This window comes from Andrographis paniculata, unplaced genomic scaffold (genome assembly GCF_009805555.1).
Source record: "Andrographis paniculata isolate CXL003 unplaced genomic scaffold, ASM980555v1 Contig60END, whole genome shotgun sequence".
NCBI classification, from domain to species: domain Eukaryota; kingdom Viridiplantae; phylum Streptophyta; class Magnoliopsida; order Lamiales; family Acanthaceae; genus Andrographis; species Andrographis paniculata.
In genome coordinates, this window is record NW_026137596.1 from 4,170,898 (window position 1) to 4,185,518 (window position 14,621).

A 14,621-nucleotide genomic window follows, 5' to 3' on the forward strand; every position below is an offset into this window, starting at 1 on the left:
TGGATGGAGTATATTAGCATAAAATTAAATCACGCATAATTTATTTATTTAATTAATTATATTATAGTTGACCGATCTGACATATTTGGAAGTATATGCGTACACACCTCACACCAACAATTTGGCACTTACTGTATTCTTCTTACATAATTTATAATTTAAATTTTATATATATTAACGTAAATTATTAATATATGTTAGCTACAGATCGTCATGAGAATCTTCAGTAACAAAACCCACAAATAAATTTTATTAAGTGATGCGTTCTTTTATAATATATAGTATTTTTCTTTTTATAATTTTGAGATAAAAATAAATATTATATTCCCTCCGTCTCAGTGAAAGATTACAATTTTTTATTTTTGTCAGTCCCAAAATAAGGTTACCATTTTTTAATTTAGTGATTGTACTACCTATTTAACATAATAAATACCCTTTTAATTTACAATATATTACACAAATGCCATTACTTTTATATTACATCGTATTAATAAGGGTATTTTTATCTTTTTTTACTACAATCCAATATAATACTAATATTAAAAAATCTACGTGTAAAAAGCAACCGTCACCATTCCAACGGGACGGAGGGAGTATATAGTATTTAGAAAAAATATACATTGATTAATAATAATAATAAAACAACCAGCAAAAACATGCAAGTGCGTTTAGGGTTTTTATGTGTATGTAGTACAAATTATTGACACATAATATACTTCATTTTTCCTAAAAGTAAAATTTAATAAATAATAGAAAAGTAAAATTTAATAAATAATAGTACTAAATTAAAAGTGGATATAAAGTAGAATATAAATGACCAAATTTGTCTTTACGTTTACGAAGGGTTGAAAAAGTATATTTGTGTAAATATTACTATAAGAAAATATCACTTTTGTAACGAAGTTTTTTGGTCCCTAAATCTACATTTTTTTGTTACTAATGACATTAGAGACGGAATTAAAGATAAAAATTACGTTAGCTACGTGAACTTTAGGGATTGAATTCCGTTACAAATATAATATTTTTTTTTGTAATGTATAGTAAATTTAAAAAGTAGGGATAATAATTTTTTTTTTGTATAATAAAAACCACGATTACTAATAAGGAAATAGAACAATTATTTTGAGAAAAATAAAATGAAAAAATAAAATAACTTTTTTAGGACAAAGAAAATATAATTTTAATTAAGATAGTATTGAGATCATCTTTAATATATATATATTGTGCAGACTATATTATAATTGTTAGTTTATATATTGTATTTGTATCGTGTTAATTTGTATTTCGCATTATTTATTTATATGTAATAATACGTGTGATGTCATTACAATACTACTTAATGAAATAATTCAACATCATATATGTAATTTTCCCGTAAATTATTCTGAGTACTGAATTAAATTAATTAATTAATTTGATTTGTTGACAACAGATTAATAGGACCAAAGTCTAGATGTCAGTCAGATAAGACAATTTTATTGATCTTTGACTTAAGAGACTTTTGTCATTTCTCTGAATCTGTGTAATAAAAAAATTATCTGTCTATGTTAATTTTAATTGCAAGGTTTACAGGCAGACATGCTTGTAGGGTTGATAGGGTTGGGAAGCACCCGGACTCCAGCACCCGCTGCAGATTGAGAAGCGTTGAAGTGGTAGTGATGGGCGTTGAAGTCCTGGATCTTGCAAGAATGGGACTGGACTGGAGTGGATCAAGGGGGCACATGTATGTATATGGGAAACTGATATATGAGCTTTCTTACAAAGATATGTCTGTCCTTACTCATATTCAATTATTTTATTTTATTTATAGTTCATGGGACTTAAAAAAACCATTTTTATTTGATTATTATCAAATCGGACACCACACAATTTTTATTCAAATTTTAATTAGGTTAATTATCAAGGCATATTGAGTAATTAGAATATAGAAGGAAATTTACAAATTTAATATTTTTAGATTCGATAATGCCCGGTGGCGGAGCTAGACTTGTTTCGCCGAAGGGTTAAAGGCTTCGTTGAAGTCGAAAAATAAGTAATTTTTATTATTTTGAATGGAATTGATGGTAAAAATATATATTTTAATGTATTCCATTAATATAAAAATATCAATTTATTAAAAATTGATTGAATTTGAACAGACAAACGATCTATATAACAAATAATATATATTATCAACGTAACGGCGGTGACAACGGCTCGGGACCCTACGTGGCTCCGCTACTGTTTATAACAGGATTCAAATAAAGAACATGGCTTATATGTGATACAAAAAATGATACGCTCTACTACGATCTGGATCTTTATGCTTGTTTAGTTGGGTATAAAAATTAAAAATTAATGAAATTTTAATATATAAGTAGTTAGGTAAAAAATAAAGCGAGAGTATTATAATAAATTTATTAAATAGTTAATTAAAAAATAATAAAAAATTAAAAAAATAATAATAAATTAATTATTATTTATTAAAAATAAAGATGATGACATTATGTTGTGTGTGAATAAAATTATTAATTATAAATGATTTATTTATAAATTTAGCAAAAAAAAAAAATAATGACATAATTATCTAAAACTGAGGATGAATTATTTCAAAGATAAAGATTGGATCGAGGTAGGGTTATATATGTATAAATATATATATATATATATATAGAGAGAGAGAGAGAGAGAGAGAGAGAGAGATTACGTGGAATTCTCAAAGAAGTGTTGTATAAAATTCGTTTAGTGGTTGTAAGAATCTGTCATTAATAAGATATTAGGGTTTTAAAATTTTAATCGTCATCAAACTGTAAAAATTCCATAATTACTAATTAAAATTGCAAAAAACTGGAACAACTAATCAAACAAACCCCAAGACTTTTCTGCAGTGCCAATCCAAATTCTTCAAGTTTCTTTACCCAATTAGGCATTTCGTTTTCAAATATTTCATTATATATATATATATTAATTTTCTTCGAACCACACATATACATATATAAATACATTGTACAAAAAATGTCATCTAGAAAAGTAAGGAAGTAGTTGGAGGGACAGAGAGGAAATTCTTGTTTATATTACCAAAAATAAACAACAAGTATTAATTCATTCCCAATTCTAACCACTTCTCCTCACCAAATTATTTTTAATTTTCCCTCTCCCTCTCCTAATCGATTCCATCCATCCTTCGATCCCAAAAAAAAGAAAAGGAATAATTTTTAAACTCAGATCAGATCATTCTCAGCACAAAATCATTCCTCAAGTAATATGAACTCAGGGAGTGATGTTATGGAGAATTCGAAGATCGAAGGAGACGTCGACGAGCAGACGAATGGGAACAACAGCTCGAGCAATAGCACAGTCGAAGAAAATAACAACAATGGCAAAAGAACAAGTGGTGGTGCTGGTGGATCATCTGTCAGGCCGTACAATCGGTCGAGAACTCCCCGGCTCCGGTGGACGCCGGAGCTCCACCTCTGCTTTGTTCATGCTGTTGAAAGATTGGGAGGAGAAGAGAGTAAGAAAAAAAAAAAAAAAAAAAGAAACCCTTTATATTAATTTTCAGAATATTAATAATAATCTGGTTTCGATTTTATTTAATTTTTGATTTAATTGGTGTTTTAGGGGCAACTCCTAAGTTGGTTCTTCAATTGATGAATGTTAAAGGGCTTAGCATTGCTCATGTCAAGAGCCATCTTCAGGTAATTACAATTTTAATTTTCTGTTCAAAACCCTTATTCAATAAAAATTGGGGTTTTTAGATTTGATTTGATTTGATTTAATTTGATATGCTACTGAATTTAATCTTTGCTTTGATGTGGCTATATAATCAGATGTACAGAAGCAAGAAGATTGATGATCCAAATCAAGGTATAATAAATAAAATTAGGGTTTTTGTTCTTGAACTTAAAAATTCAATTCTGATTTTAGAGGTTTAATTTTCCCCCAATTTCAATCAAACAGTTCTTGCTGAGCAAAGGCTCGGATTCGATGCCGCGGGAGATCGACACATTTACAACCTCAGCCAACTCCCAATGCTGCAAAGCTCCAACAGCTCATCAATTCCAAGCTTAAGGTTACCTTTACAGCTCTAAAATTTGTCCCCAATTAATTTCAAGAACCCTAATCTTGAATTTAGCCCTAATTGATTTTCCCCTCTTTAATTAACCATATTTAGGTACAGAGATGCAGTTTGGGGCAGCCAATTAATCAGTTCAATGAGTTACAGCCCTTACACACCTTTTGAGCTCAACCATGGCTCATCATCATCAATGGCTTCTGATCAAAACTTCCACACAAACAACAATAACAAAAGACTCCATCCTTCTTGGAAGCTTCTAGAAAGACATTGGCAACCCCAAAATTTTTCGTCGAGCAGATTCCAGGACATCGCGATCCGGTTGCCTCAACACGAGCCGTGTTTACAAGCCATGAATAATATTATGAGCACCAATTCGAAGAGGAAGATCCCTAATTCTGACGACGATGAAATTGATCTCGATCTAAAACTATCCTTAAAATCATCGTTGGAGCCGCGGCCAGACAACAAGATCAAGAGATTGAAGAAAAGCTTGGAGCTTGACAACATTAGTAATGGTGACTGTCCTGAGGTAGACAGTAGGCTGTCCCTTTCTTTGTTTTCGCCGGGGAAAGAAGATGTCGCCGAGACCGGAGAAGGCGACAAGAATGCAAGCAAGTTAGATCTGAGTTTGTGAATGAGGTGTGAGGACAATTGATTGATTAATCTGAGTGAGATTTTCAACTGCAAAAAATGTGAATGCCAATGAATTCAGACAGCACAGATTAGCCCTGCCAAGGTATAATATTGTTTACTCTCTTTGTTTTGTTTGTTTCTTTGCTATTCTTGCAAGAATCACACACACACACACATATATATATATATATATACACATAAATATATTATATAGGGTTTTTTTTTTTGGAAATTTTAATTTAATGGGAGATTCAAAATGAGGAATAATTAATTAGTTGATGCATAGTGTCTATCAAATTCATGAATCTTTTGCATTGGGACATGAAATCAAAATTAAAGAAACTAATGGATGCAGATCTTTGTCTGATCATCTGAGTCTATGATACATACGAAGATAAAATACTCAGACCTAATTTTTCCCTACAACATATATAAATATAAGTGAGGAAAAAAAATAAAATTTTAGGGTTCATATTTATTTTTATTTTTATTAATTCAAAAAAAAAAAAAAAAAAAAAAAGAAAGAAGAAAAATGCTGATACTCGATTCCTTCTTTAAATTATCTTAGTCCTTTTCGTTCAAACCAAAATTTCTCATAAAAAAGATGTAGGAGTATAATTTAATTTTGGGGTATGAAAATTGTTTATGAAAATTTTAACTATACAATTGTTTATGAAAATCTATTAAAAAATATATATAATCAAACATTATTGTATATTGTGCAAATATATATATAATAAAAATATTATATCAAAATTTTATTTCTTATTTAAATCTTAATAGTTTCAAAACAATTCAAAATACTAAAATAATTTGGGTAGGATTCTAGAAACCCAAGGATGTGATTTTGCATATTTTTTTGTATATAAAAAAAAGAGTCTTTATACATAATACTCCCTCCCTCACTTAAGCATTTTTTAAATATCAGTAGAATTGATATATATAAGTACAAATTAGGAGACGTCTGAGGACTTCCAGATAAAAATTAATGGTTGTGTTTTTGTAATTGTTTGAACTTTTAAGTGGAACGATCATTCTGCACTTCCGACATAGTATTAGAATTTTAGATTTCGAGCTCGAGTATCGTCCGTCTTCATTTGCAGCATATGCAATTTGTTAAACGACGAATAGAGTACTTTTTCTCTTTTCCTACTAATGTATTTATTTTGTTAATTTGATTGTCCATAATCACTACCATAAATTGCTATAAAGGTCTCGGAAAAATTGCCTCGGAATTTAAAAAGGTTCCGAGGCAAATTATTTTTTGCTTCGGATTTTGTCTCCAAATTGTACCAGCAGAGAAAAGTCCATTGCCATTTATGTGGGTTCGAAAATTCCGAGGTTATTTTTGAAAAGATTCGGAATTTTTCCGAAGCTATTGCTGAGGCCATTACGCACCGTCACCCGCGCGTAGACCATTGTATTTTAAATGGTCTCGGAAATTCCGAGGCCATTTAATGTGCAATATATTGGTTCGGAATTTCCGAAGCAATTTAAAAATTTCTTTTTATCCCAATTTTTATATTTATTATATTTATTGAGGGCTATATGTGTAACAAAGATTTTAATATAAAAAAATAAATTACAAACAGGCAGAAAAATATTAATACATCAAATAATACTATTTTTGCACCAAAATTATACAAGACTGTTGCACATCATCACCAACAGTTTCGAAAAAAAGGCTACAAAATACACGTTTTTATCAAAATTACAGTGTTCAACTATAATCTAAAAAAAAAAAAAAAAAATGCATTTTATGAATAATTAAACATACACATTTCATCTAATAAAAAATAAAAAAATAAAATAGGAGAGTTGAAAAACTATTTTGAAGTTATTTTAAACTCTTCTATATATAGTTTTCTTCTGTTTTTATTAAATGTTTAATTCTTGAGGTGTATTTTTATAAAAATCAATTGATTATTGATCTGACATTATTACTTTATATACACCATTATTTACATTTACATTTATTGGGCCTAAGCTTTATTGGGCCCAATGATGACAATTTGTGTCCTATATTTTTTCTTTTTCTGTAAATTTACGAATATGTTCCAATTTTATGGGCTGCCCTCCAATTGGGACCTAAATTTATGTATATCGATTTTTACACATAATTTTTGCCATATAATTGATTTTTACATTTTTTCTTTTTGTAAAAACACATATTTATACATGCATGAAATAATATATATATATATATATACATATTACATAACTTATCTTACACTAAAAATAATAAAAATGCATTGAATCTCATCTTTACGAGATTTTTATAAACAAATACTGATTTTTTAGGTGATTGTCTTTTTGTTATGAATTGACAAATTTGCCCTTAATTGTATGGTAGAGATTAAAAGTAATAAATGAACGCAGGGTAAAAATGTAAAATTTGTGTTTAAAAAAAAATATAGGACAATAGTTGTTGTACTTTCCAAATAGGAAAGTAGAACATTAGTTGGAAAGTAGAACATTAGTTTATGGACGGAGGGAGTAGTATATAGTAAATTATGAAATAATATTTTTACAAATATATATATATATATATTTTTTCATTTATGTTAAAATACAAATATTGTACTAAGGTAAACAAACATATACATCTTTCTTTTGATGGATTTGGATTTTAAGATAATATAAATGAACATATTTGAATCACTTCTGTTTTGAAATAATTGCAACTTAAACGTATTATTTATATTACTTTTTTCAACCCTCAATTTTAGCTCACTTTCTTTGTATATTACTCATTATATCCGTCAATTTATTTTATTTTTCTTTGTGGACTGTTATCTTTTATATTTATTACTAAAAAAGCTCTCAATTAATTATTTATCAAAAAATTGTCACAGTAAAAAATTTATCTTAATACAAAACATTAAAATTCAAAATACATTAAAACAACACCAACACCAACACCACACTCTTAGGGGCGTGTTTGGCAATTAGCCGATAACTGTTAACTGTTAGCTGATTCAATTAGTTGGTTTGACTAGCTGATTCGATTAGCTGTTTGTATTAAAATGTTTGGTAAAACAACTATTTGATATTAGCTGTTTATTCGTAAAATGACAATTGAGGACATTTTTATTTTATTTTTGTTTCCAATATATTCAATTATGTTTTTTTGAGTTCAAAATGTTTAAATTTTTTTTTTATTAGTTATTGAAAATTGTAAAAGTGTTATAAAAGTATTTATTTTTATTACAGTTAGATTTAAAAAAATTTATATTTTTATTAAAATATATAAATAGTTTTTTTATTGAAAATGATGTAAAATATAAAATAATAAATTTTTCGTGCATATATTTATTATGTTAGTTATCGATTAGTTTATTATATTTATAATTTTCAATAAATTTAATTTATTTAATTTATTTTTAGTATAAAATTTATATAATGTAATTTTAATAAAAAAATAAATTAGTAATATTTATATTTTTTATTTATGTTGATTTTAATAAATTTATATATTTTACAATTAAAATAATTTTTATATAAAAATTAATTATTTTAAATTTATAAAAGTAAAACTATAATATAATAAAATATTCTAATATAATTAATAAATAATCAAAATATATTTATTTGTGTAAAATGTATAATAAATTTTTAAGGGCATATAAGGAATAAAATTTTTTTTACAGAAAAAACTATTTCAAAAGGCTGGATAAGTTAGCTTTTCAGAAATTAGCTTTTTGGGTATAAAAAACTATTCCAAAAAGCTAATTTACCAAACACCTAAATTAGCCTTTTGACTGGTCAAACAGCTAAAAACTGATCAATAAGCTAAAAGCTCTTCAAAAAACTATTTGCCAAACACCCCCTTAGTATTAATTAGCATATAAAATGTTGGATTTGAATTACTATAGATTTTGTAAACTTGAAATTTATTTAATTTGTCAAATGAAATAGATGGATATAAAAGAATAGTTTCATTTCATTATGTGATCAACTCTAGATCTTCAAAATTAAATATGAATTTCAAATTCATATCCCTTCAATATTTTAAATACTACTAAATATCGTGCTATCTCAAATTAATGGGTCCAATTCACTTTGTGCATTTTTTTTTTTTATATATATATATTAGATATAAAAATTTATATTGATAATATAAAAAAAAAATTATAATGAAATATTGACATTTTGTGAATGAATAATATATATTGTATTAATACATGTACATATCATATATATATATTTTTTTTTCAAATAATATTTATAGAAAACATTTTATCCAAAAAGAACAAACTCAATATTCCGAACAATCATAAATGAATTTCAATTATAACTTATGTAATTAAAATTTTTGAAATCATTCAAATCTGAAATATCAGTCAATCCAATTATTGCCAATATTTTGTGCTAGGTGGATGCATGGAGGGGTGGGGTAGGGTAGGGTGGGTGACACATGATTATTAATTTCTTAATTACAAGAATAACATTAATATGCACATATATATATAGATAATATTATATTAGATTAGTTTGGGAAGAATATTGTTGATGATGATGTTAGAGAAAACGTTGTAGACAACCTGGGAGGGATGAACAGAGTCCCAGAACATATACTTTGATGGATTCCTACACAATATCGAACTCTTTGTGCACAGATTCCCTATTTCCACTGTACCAAATCCACAGCATCCAAACTGTGTCCTCAAACCCTAAATTTAATTTCATTCAATAAGACTATTAAAATGATTATCATATATCCATGTAACAGGCAGGCTATATAGAATGAATGAATAATGTGTAAAATTATTTTACGAAACTACAAAATTTAGGTTATATTCTCTCCGGGTGTGCTTGTTTGGGAGTTTGGATTGAGTTGGGATTTGAAGAGTAAAAATTTTGAATTTGAATAATTGTATGATGTGATATAAACAGGTGTTGACGTGATATTTTGAATATAAAATTGATTTTTAGTATAATATAAAAAATAAAAAATAAATTTTTGATTTGATGTTTTTGGAAAAAAAAAAAAAAGGATGAACAGTGAATTTAAAATTCAATCTCCCAAACAAACACAACCTAAATGTAGGTGCGAATTTGGATTAGACGCGTGTTTCTTATAAATGAAAAGGGCATATTTTTTTATGAATAAATAATATAGAAAAATAGACATATATTTGGTGGATGAAAATAATATTTATTATAAAAATCAGAGCCTATTAATAAATATGATATAGATTCGATAAACTAAAATAATAAAAACTAATGTAATAATCTAATGAACATAACCAAATGATTTCATACTGATCAAATCATCAGACGCAACACAATATAACAGCACATATACTGCCATCATATTCCTTCGTTCCTTAATAATCTATCTATATTTTTATTTTGGTCCGTCCCATAACAAATTTTAATAACTGTACTATCTACATAACATTACAAATATCCTTTTAATTTATAATATATTACATAAATGTCATTAAATACTACTAATGTTAGTTTAGTCATTTTACCTTTATTTCTACTGCATCGCAATATAATACCAATATTTTTAAATATTTGTGCAAAAAATAAATTGATAGATAGATATGAGACGGAGGGAGTATAATATTACAATAATCAACACAACATATTATTAATTGTTAACACAATAAATATATACACAATACACTATAATATATAAATTGCACAACACATACTTTTATATAGCAGTGTATATTTTGTGTTATACTTTCCGTCCATAAACTAATGTTCTACTTTTTTATTTGAAACGTCCAATAATTATTGTTATATTTCTATTTTTATATACAAAATTTACTATTTTCTTTTCTATATACAAGATAAAAGAACAAATTTGTCAACTCGTAACAAAAAAAAAAAAAAAATTATCTAAAAAAATGCATAAATAACAATTATAACAATAGAAAATGGACTGATAGATTATAAAACTGTATGCTATCCGCGTTGATTTTATGTATTGATTCAATCAAATCAGTGATCGCCACCAACTAAATAACAACGGAATCATATATTCCATCCGTCTCACTTATCGTGTCCATATTTCTATTTCTGTCTGTTTTGTTGCTTTTTTTTTTTTGGAAAAGAATTATAAACTTTAATTTCATTTTAAATTTTAAATTTTTATATATATTTTAAATTTTAATAAAACTAATTAGTTATTTTAATTTTAATCTAAAATTATTTTTATTATACGATAATTATTTTTACTAATATATTCTTAATTATTTACTAGTTATACTCATCTCAAATTCCTGTGTCTAGAGACACTGTAGCCGGAACGGAGGAAGTACTAACATAAATAAATCTAATGTATAAAACTCAATAACTAAAATATCTCTAGCACGATGAATTAATAAATGAAGAAATATTAGTAATTAATTGGAGGCGTACCATAAGCGGCAGGTCTATTGATCATGTCCATTGCCGGAGCGTAGGTTTCCACGTAGGCAACTTTGACGGCGCTGCCAAGTGACGGCGGCAGATCAGACAAAAGCTGTCGGAGCTTGAGGTTGAAGGCTTCGGAATCGGAGTTGTAGGCATCGACGCAGGTCCGGTCCGAACCGGGCAGGTGGAAGTGTTTGATTTTTTCCCAGGTAATTATGAGCGGGACGCACCCCAGCGGCGGCATCCCCAGCACCGCCACTCTTCTTGCTCCCACACTATACAATTCCTGCATTTATTATTTATTATATTTATTAATTATTATTATTATTATTATAATCAAGTTTTGAAGATAGCTATAACATATATATGATAAATATGTATAAACATACAATGGTCGATATGCTAATCCAATCAAATCAATATCACGCTGATTTGGTCGGATCAGTACAAGATCAGTAGCCTTTCAAGAATATTAATATAGCATATGTTGAAATATATACATAAATATATGTTGATCACCTCTATAGCATAGGTTAATTCGATTAATATGCTAATGGTACTTTTATAATTTAAATAAAAATTAAAAATATTTTTATACTAGTGTATAATTACTCTTTCTTAAATAGTAAATGAATATTTTCAATGAGATGTAATAAAAGTACTTTAAATTGGAACGAGAAAAATATAAAATATACTCCATCCGTCTCAAATATCCTGCAACATTTTCTTTTTGGTATGTCCCAAACATCCTGCAATATTTCTAAAATAGAAAATAATTAATTATACTTAATCTCTACCCCACACTTTATCATCTCACATCATCCAAATAAAAAAAATAAAATATATATTTCTCTCTCAATCACATCACCTAATTTCTAAATTATCCTACTTAATACTACTCACCTAAAAACTCGTGCCAAAAATAAATGTTGCACCTTGTTTAGGACAGAGAGAGTATAATTTTACAATATGGATATGTAACAATAAAAGTCAATAAAACACGGGAAAATTAATAAAAACACTTAAGATATTTATTCTTTTTAACATTTGTGTGCATCATTAAAAGTAAAAAAATAAAATTATAAAAATACTAAACAAACGCATCGTATTATTACTCTTGCTTGTCATTAAGGTAATAATGTGTTCATTTCTTACATTTATTAATTAGTTAAGGAATTTGTTAATAGATATATGGATTAGCTCAAGTTAATGTATGATGATTGAATTATGTTACGTACCCTAACATTTTATTTATCACAAATATTTTTGTTATAATTATATTTATCATATTCTTGCACCGTCAAGATTTAAATATTGTTATTGAATAATCTCCTTGTTATATTTTTTCAGCACTTTGTATCATGCGTTTGATTTTGATTTGAATTATTTTTTTAAGAAATCATTATTTTTAGTTTAGATAATTCTTAATAAAAATAATTATTATCTATATATAAAATATCAAGTCATAAATAAATTGTCTAATGCAATTAATAAAGTTTCTACTTACGTACAAGGTCTTCAGTTTTTTCCTTTCCTTACTTTATATTCCCAAATACCCTACTAACATTTCCTTTTTGATTTATCTTAAAATCATTGCATTATTTTTAAATTTAGAAATAATTAATTATATATATATTAATGTACATTTCTCTTTATCCCATCACATAACTTAAATATAAAAAATACAAATAATTATTTTTCTCTCCAATCACATAACTTAATCTCCAAATTACCATACTTAATAGTACCCACCTAAATTCCCGTGGCGAACACAAATATTGCAGGGTGTTTGAGACGGAAAAAGTATTTTATTTTGAATTGTTGATTTTTTTTGTAATGAATATAATATATTATATTCAGTCTGTTCATTTTCAATGGCACAATTCTCTATAAATATTATTAAAAAAATACGGATATAAACACATTAATATATATATATATACATTATCCACTATTAACCATTCAACACAAAATACAAATATATATTATATTTTTATAATATTTATTAAAAAAAATAATATCATCCAAAAAACATTACTGTGAATGTTGAATATTGTCCCACGTTGAAAATTTGTGGGAAATCCCCCCTTGAATATAATGGTAAACAGTTACTACCATTTAGTATTTAGTTAGTTTTAAGTTAGAACTTCGGAAATAAATTGTTGAATATTTATTTTTGTTAGGATTTCAAGATTATATCTCAAGAGAGATAGGTGAACATTATTCTACATTGAAAAATTGTGGGACAAACCTTATGTGTATATATTATTTCTTCTCTTTTTTCTTTTCCCATTTAAATGACACGTAATAATTATTATCATTGAAATCAATATTTAAAATTTTAGAAAAACGTGTCTTTAGTCTATATTTTGTAAATTTATTTTATCTCGATAAAATAGCGGTTTCAAGTGATATTTTCTATAAAAATATATATTGTCCTAACAATTCCATTAAATTTTAAATCCATACATCATTGCCAAAACTTGTATGTGTAAAAAGTGAATAATAATAATTATTATTTTTTGTTATAGTACAAAAAAAATACAAATGTGTAATTATTAAAATTGGGCCAACTATGATATTGTTGGCTTTAGGCTAAGCCTGAATTTATTTTTTCAACTTACTCTAAAAGACCTCGTACTAATAAAGATCTCAAGTGTTGATTTTTTTTTAATATTCCAATGTGGGACTTGAATTTTGCATTCCAATAATTTTTTTACTTAATATATATATATAAATATATATTTTTTTTTTATGACAACAAAAAAAAAAAAAAAAAAAAAAAAGTGAGCAGTGACTGATTGAGTAATTAATATACAAATTAAACAAAAATAAATAAATAGATTTGCAATTAATATATACAAATAATAGAAAACTTACCCTAATAAATGCGTCCATTTTCTGGATAAGGAAATCCTGGTATTGAGACACACTGAAATTCAGTCTTAACGGCAATATATACTTATTTATCATCATATCATTACTCCCCGCCGATATCAAGAACAAACCGTTCTCAATGCTCCGGTTCGCCGCCGCCTCGCCGGCGCTCCGCCGCATCCTCGCCGCCGCGGTCTGGAAGTACTCCATCTGCTTCTCCAGGCTCACAACATTGCCCACGCGCGGCGTCACGGCCGCGTCCAGCCCACTCCCGGCGGAGGCGAAGCTGACGCCGGTGAGGAGGTCGCCGTCGGTCACCGCCGGGTCAAGGTACGCCGGCACGGCGGCCTTGATCCCAAGCTCCGACGCGATGATGTCTGACGTCAACTTTCCGTCGGAGAATCGGCCGGTGGCGGCCCGGCCCGGAAAATTGATTCCGTACGGCGCGTGGTTGGCTTGGGCGATGGTGAGGAGTCCGTTGTTGTTGCCGGCGTCGAGAATTGAGTCGCCGAAGGCGAACACGGCGGTTATATTGGCGGCGGCGGCGGCGACTTGGACGGCGGCGATGGAGAGGAGGAGGAGGTGTACGGCGGTTCTCATTGTAGGTGGTGTTTTTTTTTTGCAAGGAGAGTTATATATATATATATAATATATATAGACATATAGATATGGGGTTTTGGCA

At 27.8% G+C, this 14,621-nt stretch overlaps 2 protein-coding genes across 2 annotated transcripts; one reads left to right on the forward strand and one right to left on the reverse strand.

Moving 5' to 3' along the window:
* Positions 1-3,042: 3,042 nt before the first annotated feature.
* LOC127259895 (putative two-component response regulator ARR20) lies at positions 3,043-4,848 on the forward strand. Its single transcript, XM_051287512.1, has 5 exons — positions 3,043-3,493; positions 3,601-3,677; positions 3,810-3,846; positions 3,940-4,051; positions 4,154-4,848. The coding sequence occupies exons 1-5, from the start codon at positions 3,244-3,246 to the stop codon at positions 4,689-4,691; spliced, it is 1,014 nt and encodes a 337-aa protein (XP_051143469.1). The 5' UTR covers positions 3,043-3,243; the 3' UTR covers positions 4,692-4,848.
* A 4,327-nt stretch (positions 4,849-9,175) lies between these two features.
* Positions 9,176-14,569, reverse strand: LOC127259821 (GDSL esterase/lipase At2g40250-like). Its single transcript, XM_051287436.1, has 3 exons — positions 13,943-14,569; positions 11,069-11,348; positions 9,176-9,363 (listed from the first exon to the last, which is right to left on the reverse strand). Exons 1-3 carry the CDS (start codon positions 14,537-14,539, stop codon positions 9,281-9,283), a joined length of 960 nt encoding a protein of 319 aa, XP_051143393.1. The 5' UTR covers positions 14,540-14,569; the 3' UTR covers positions 9,176-9,280.
* Positions 14,570-14,621: the final 52 nt, after the last annotated feature.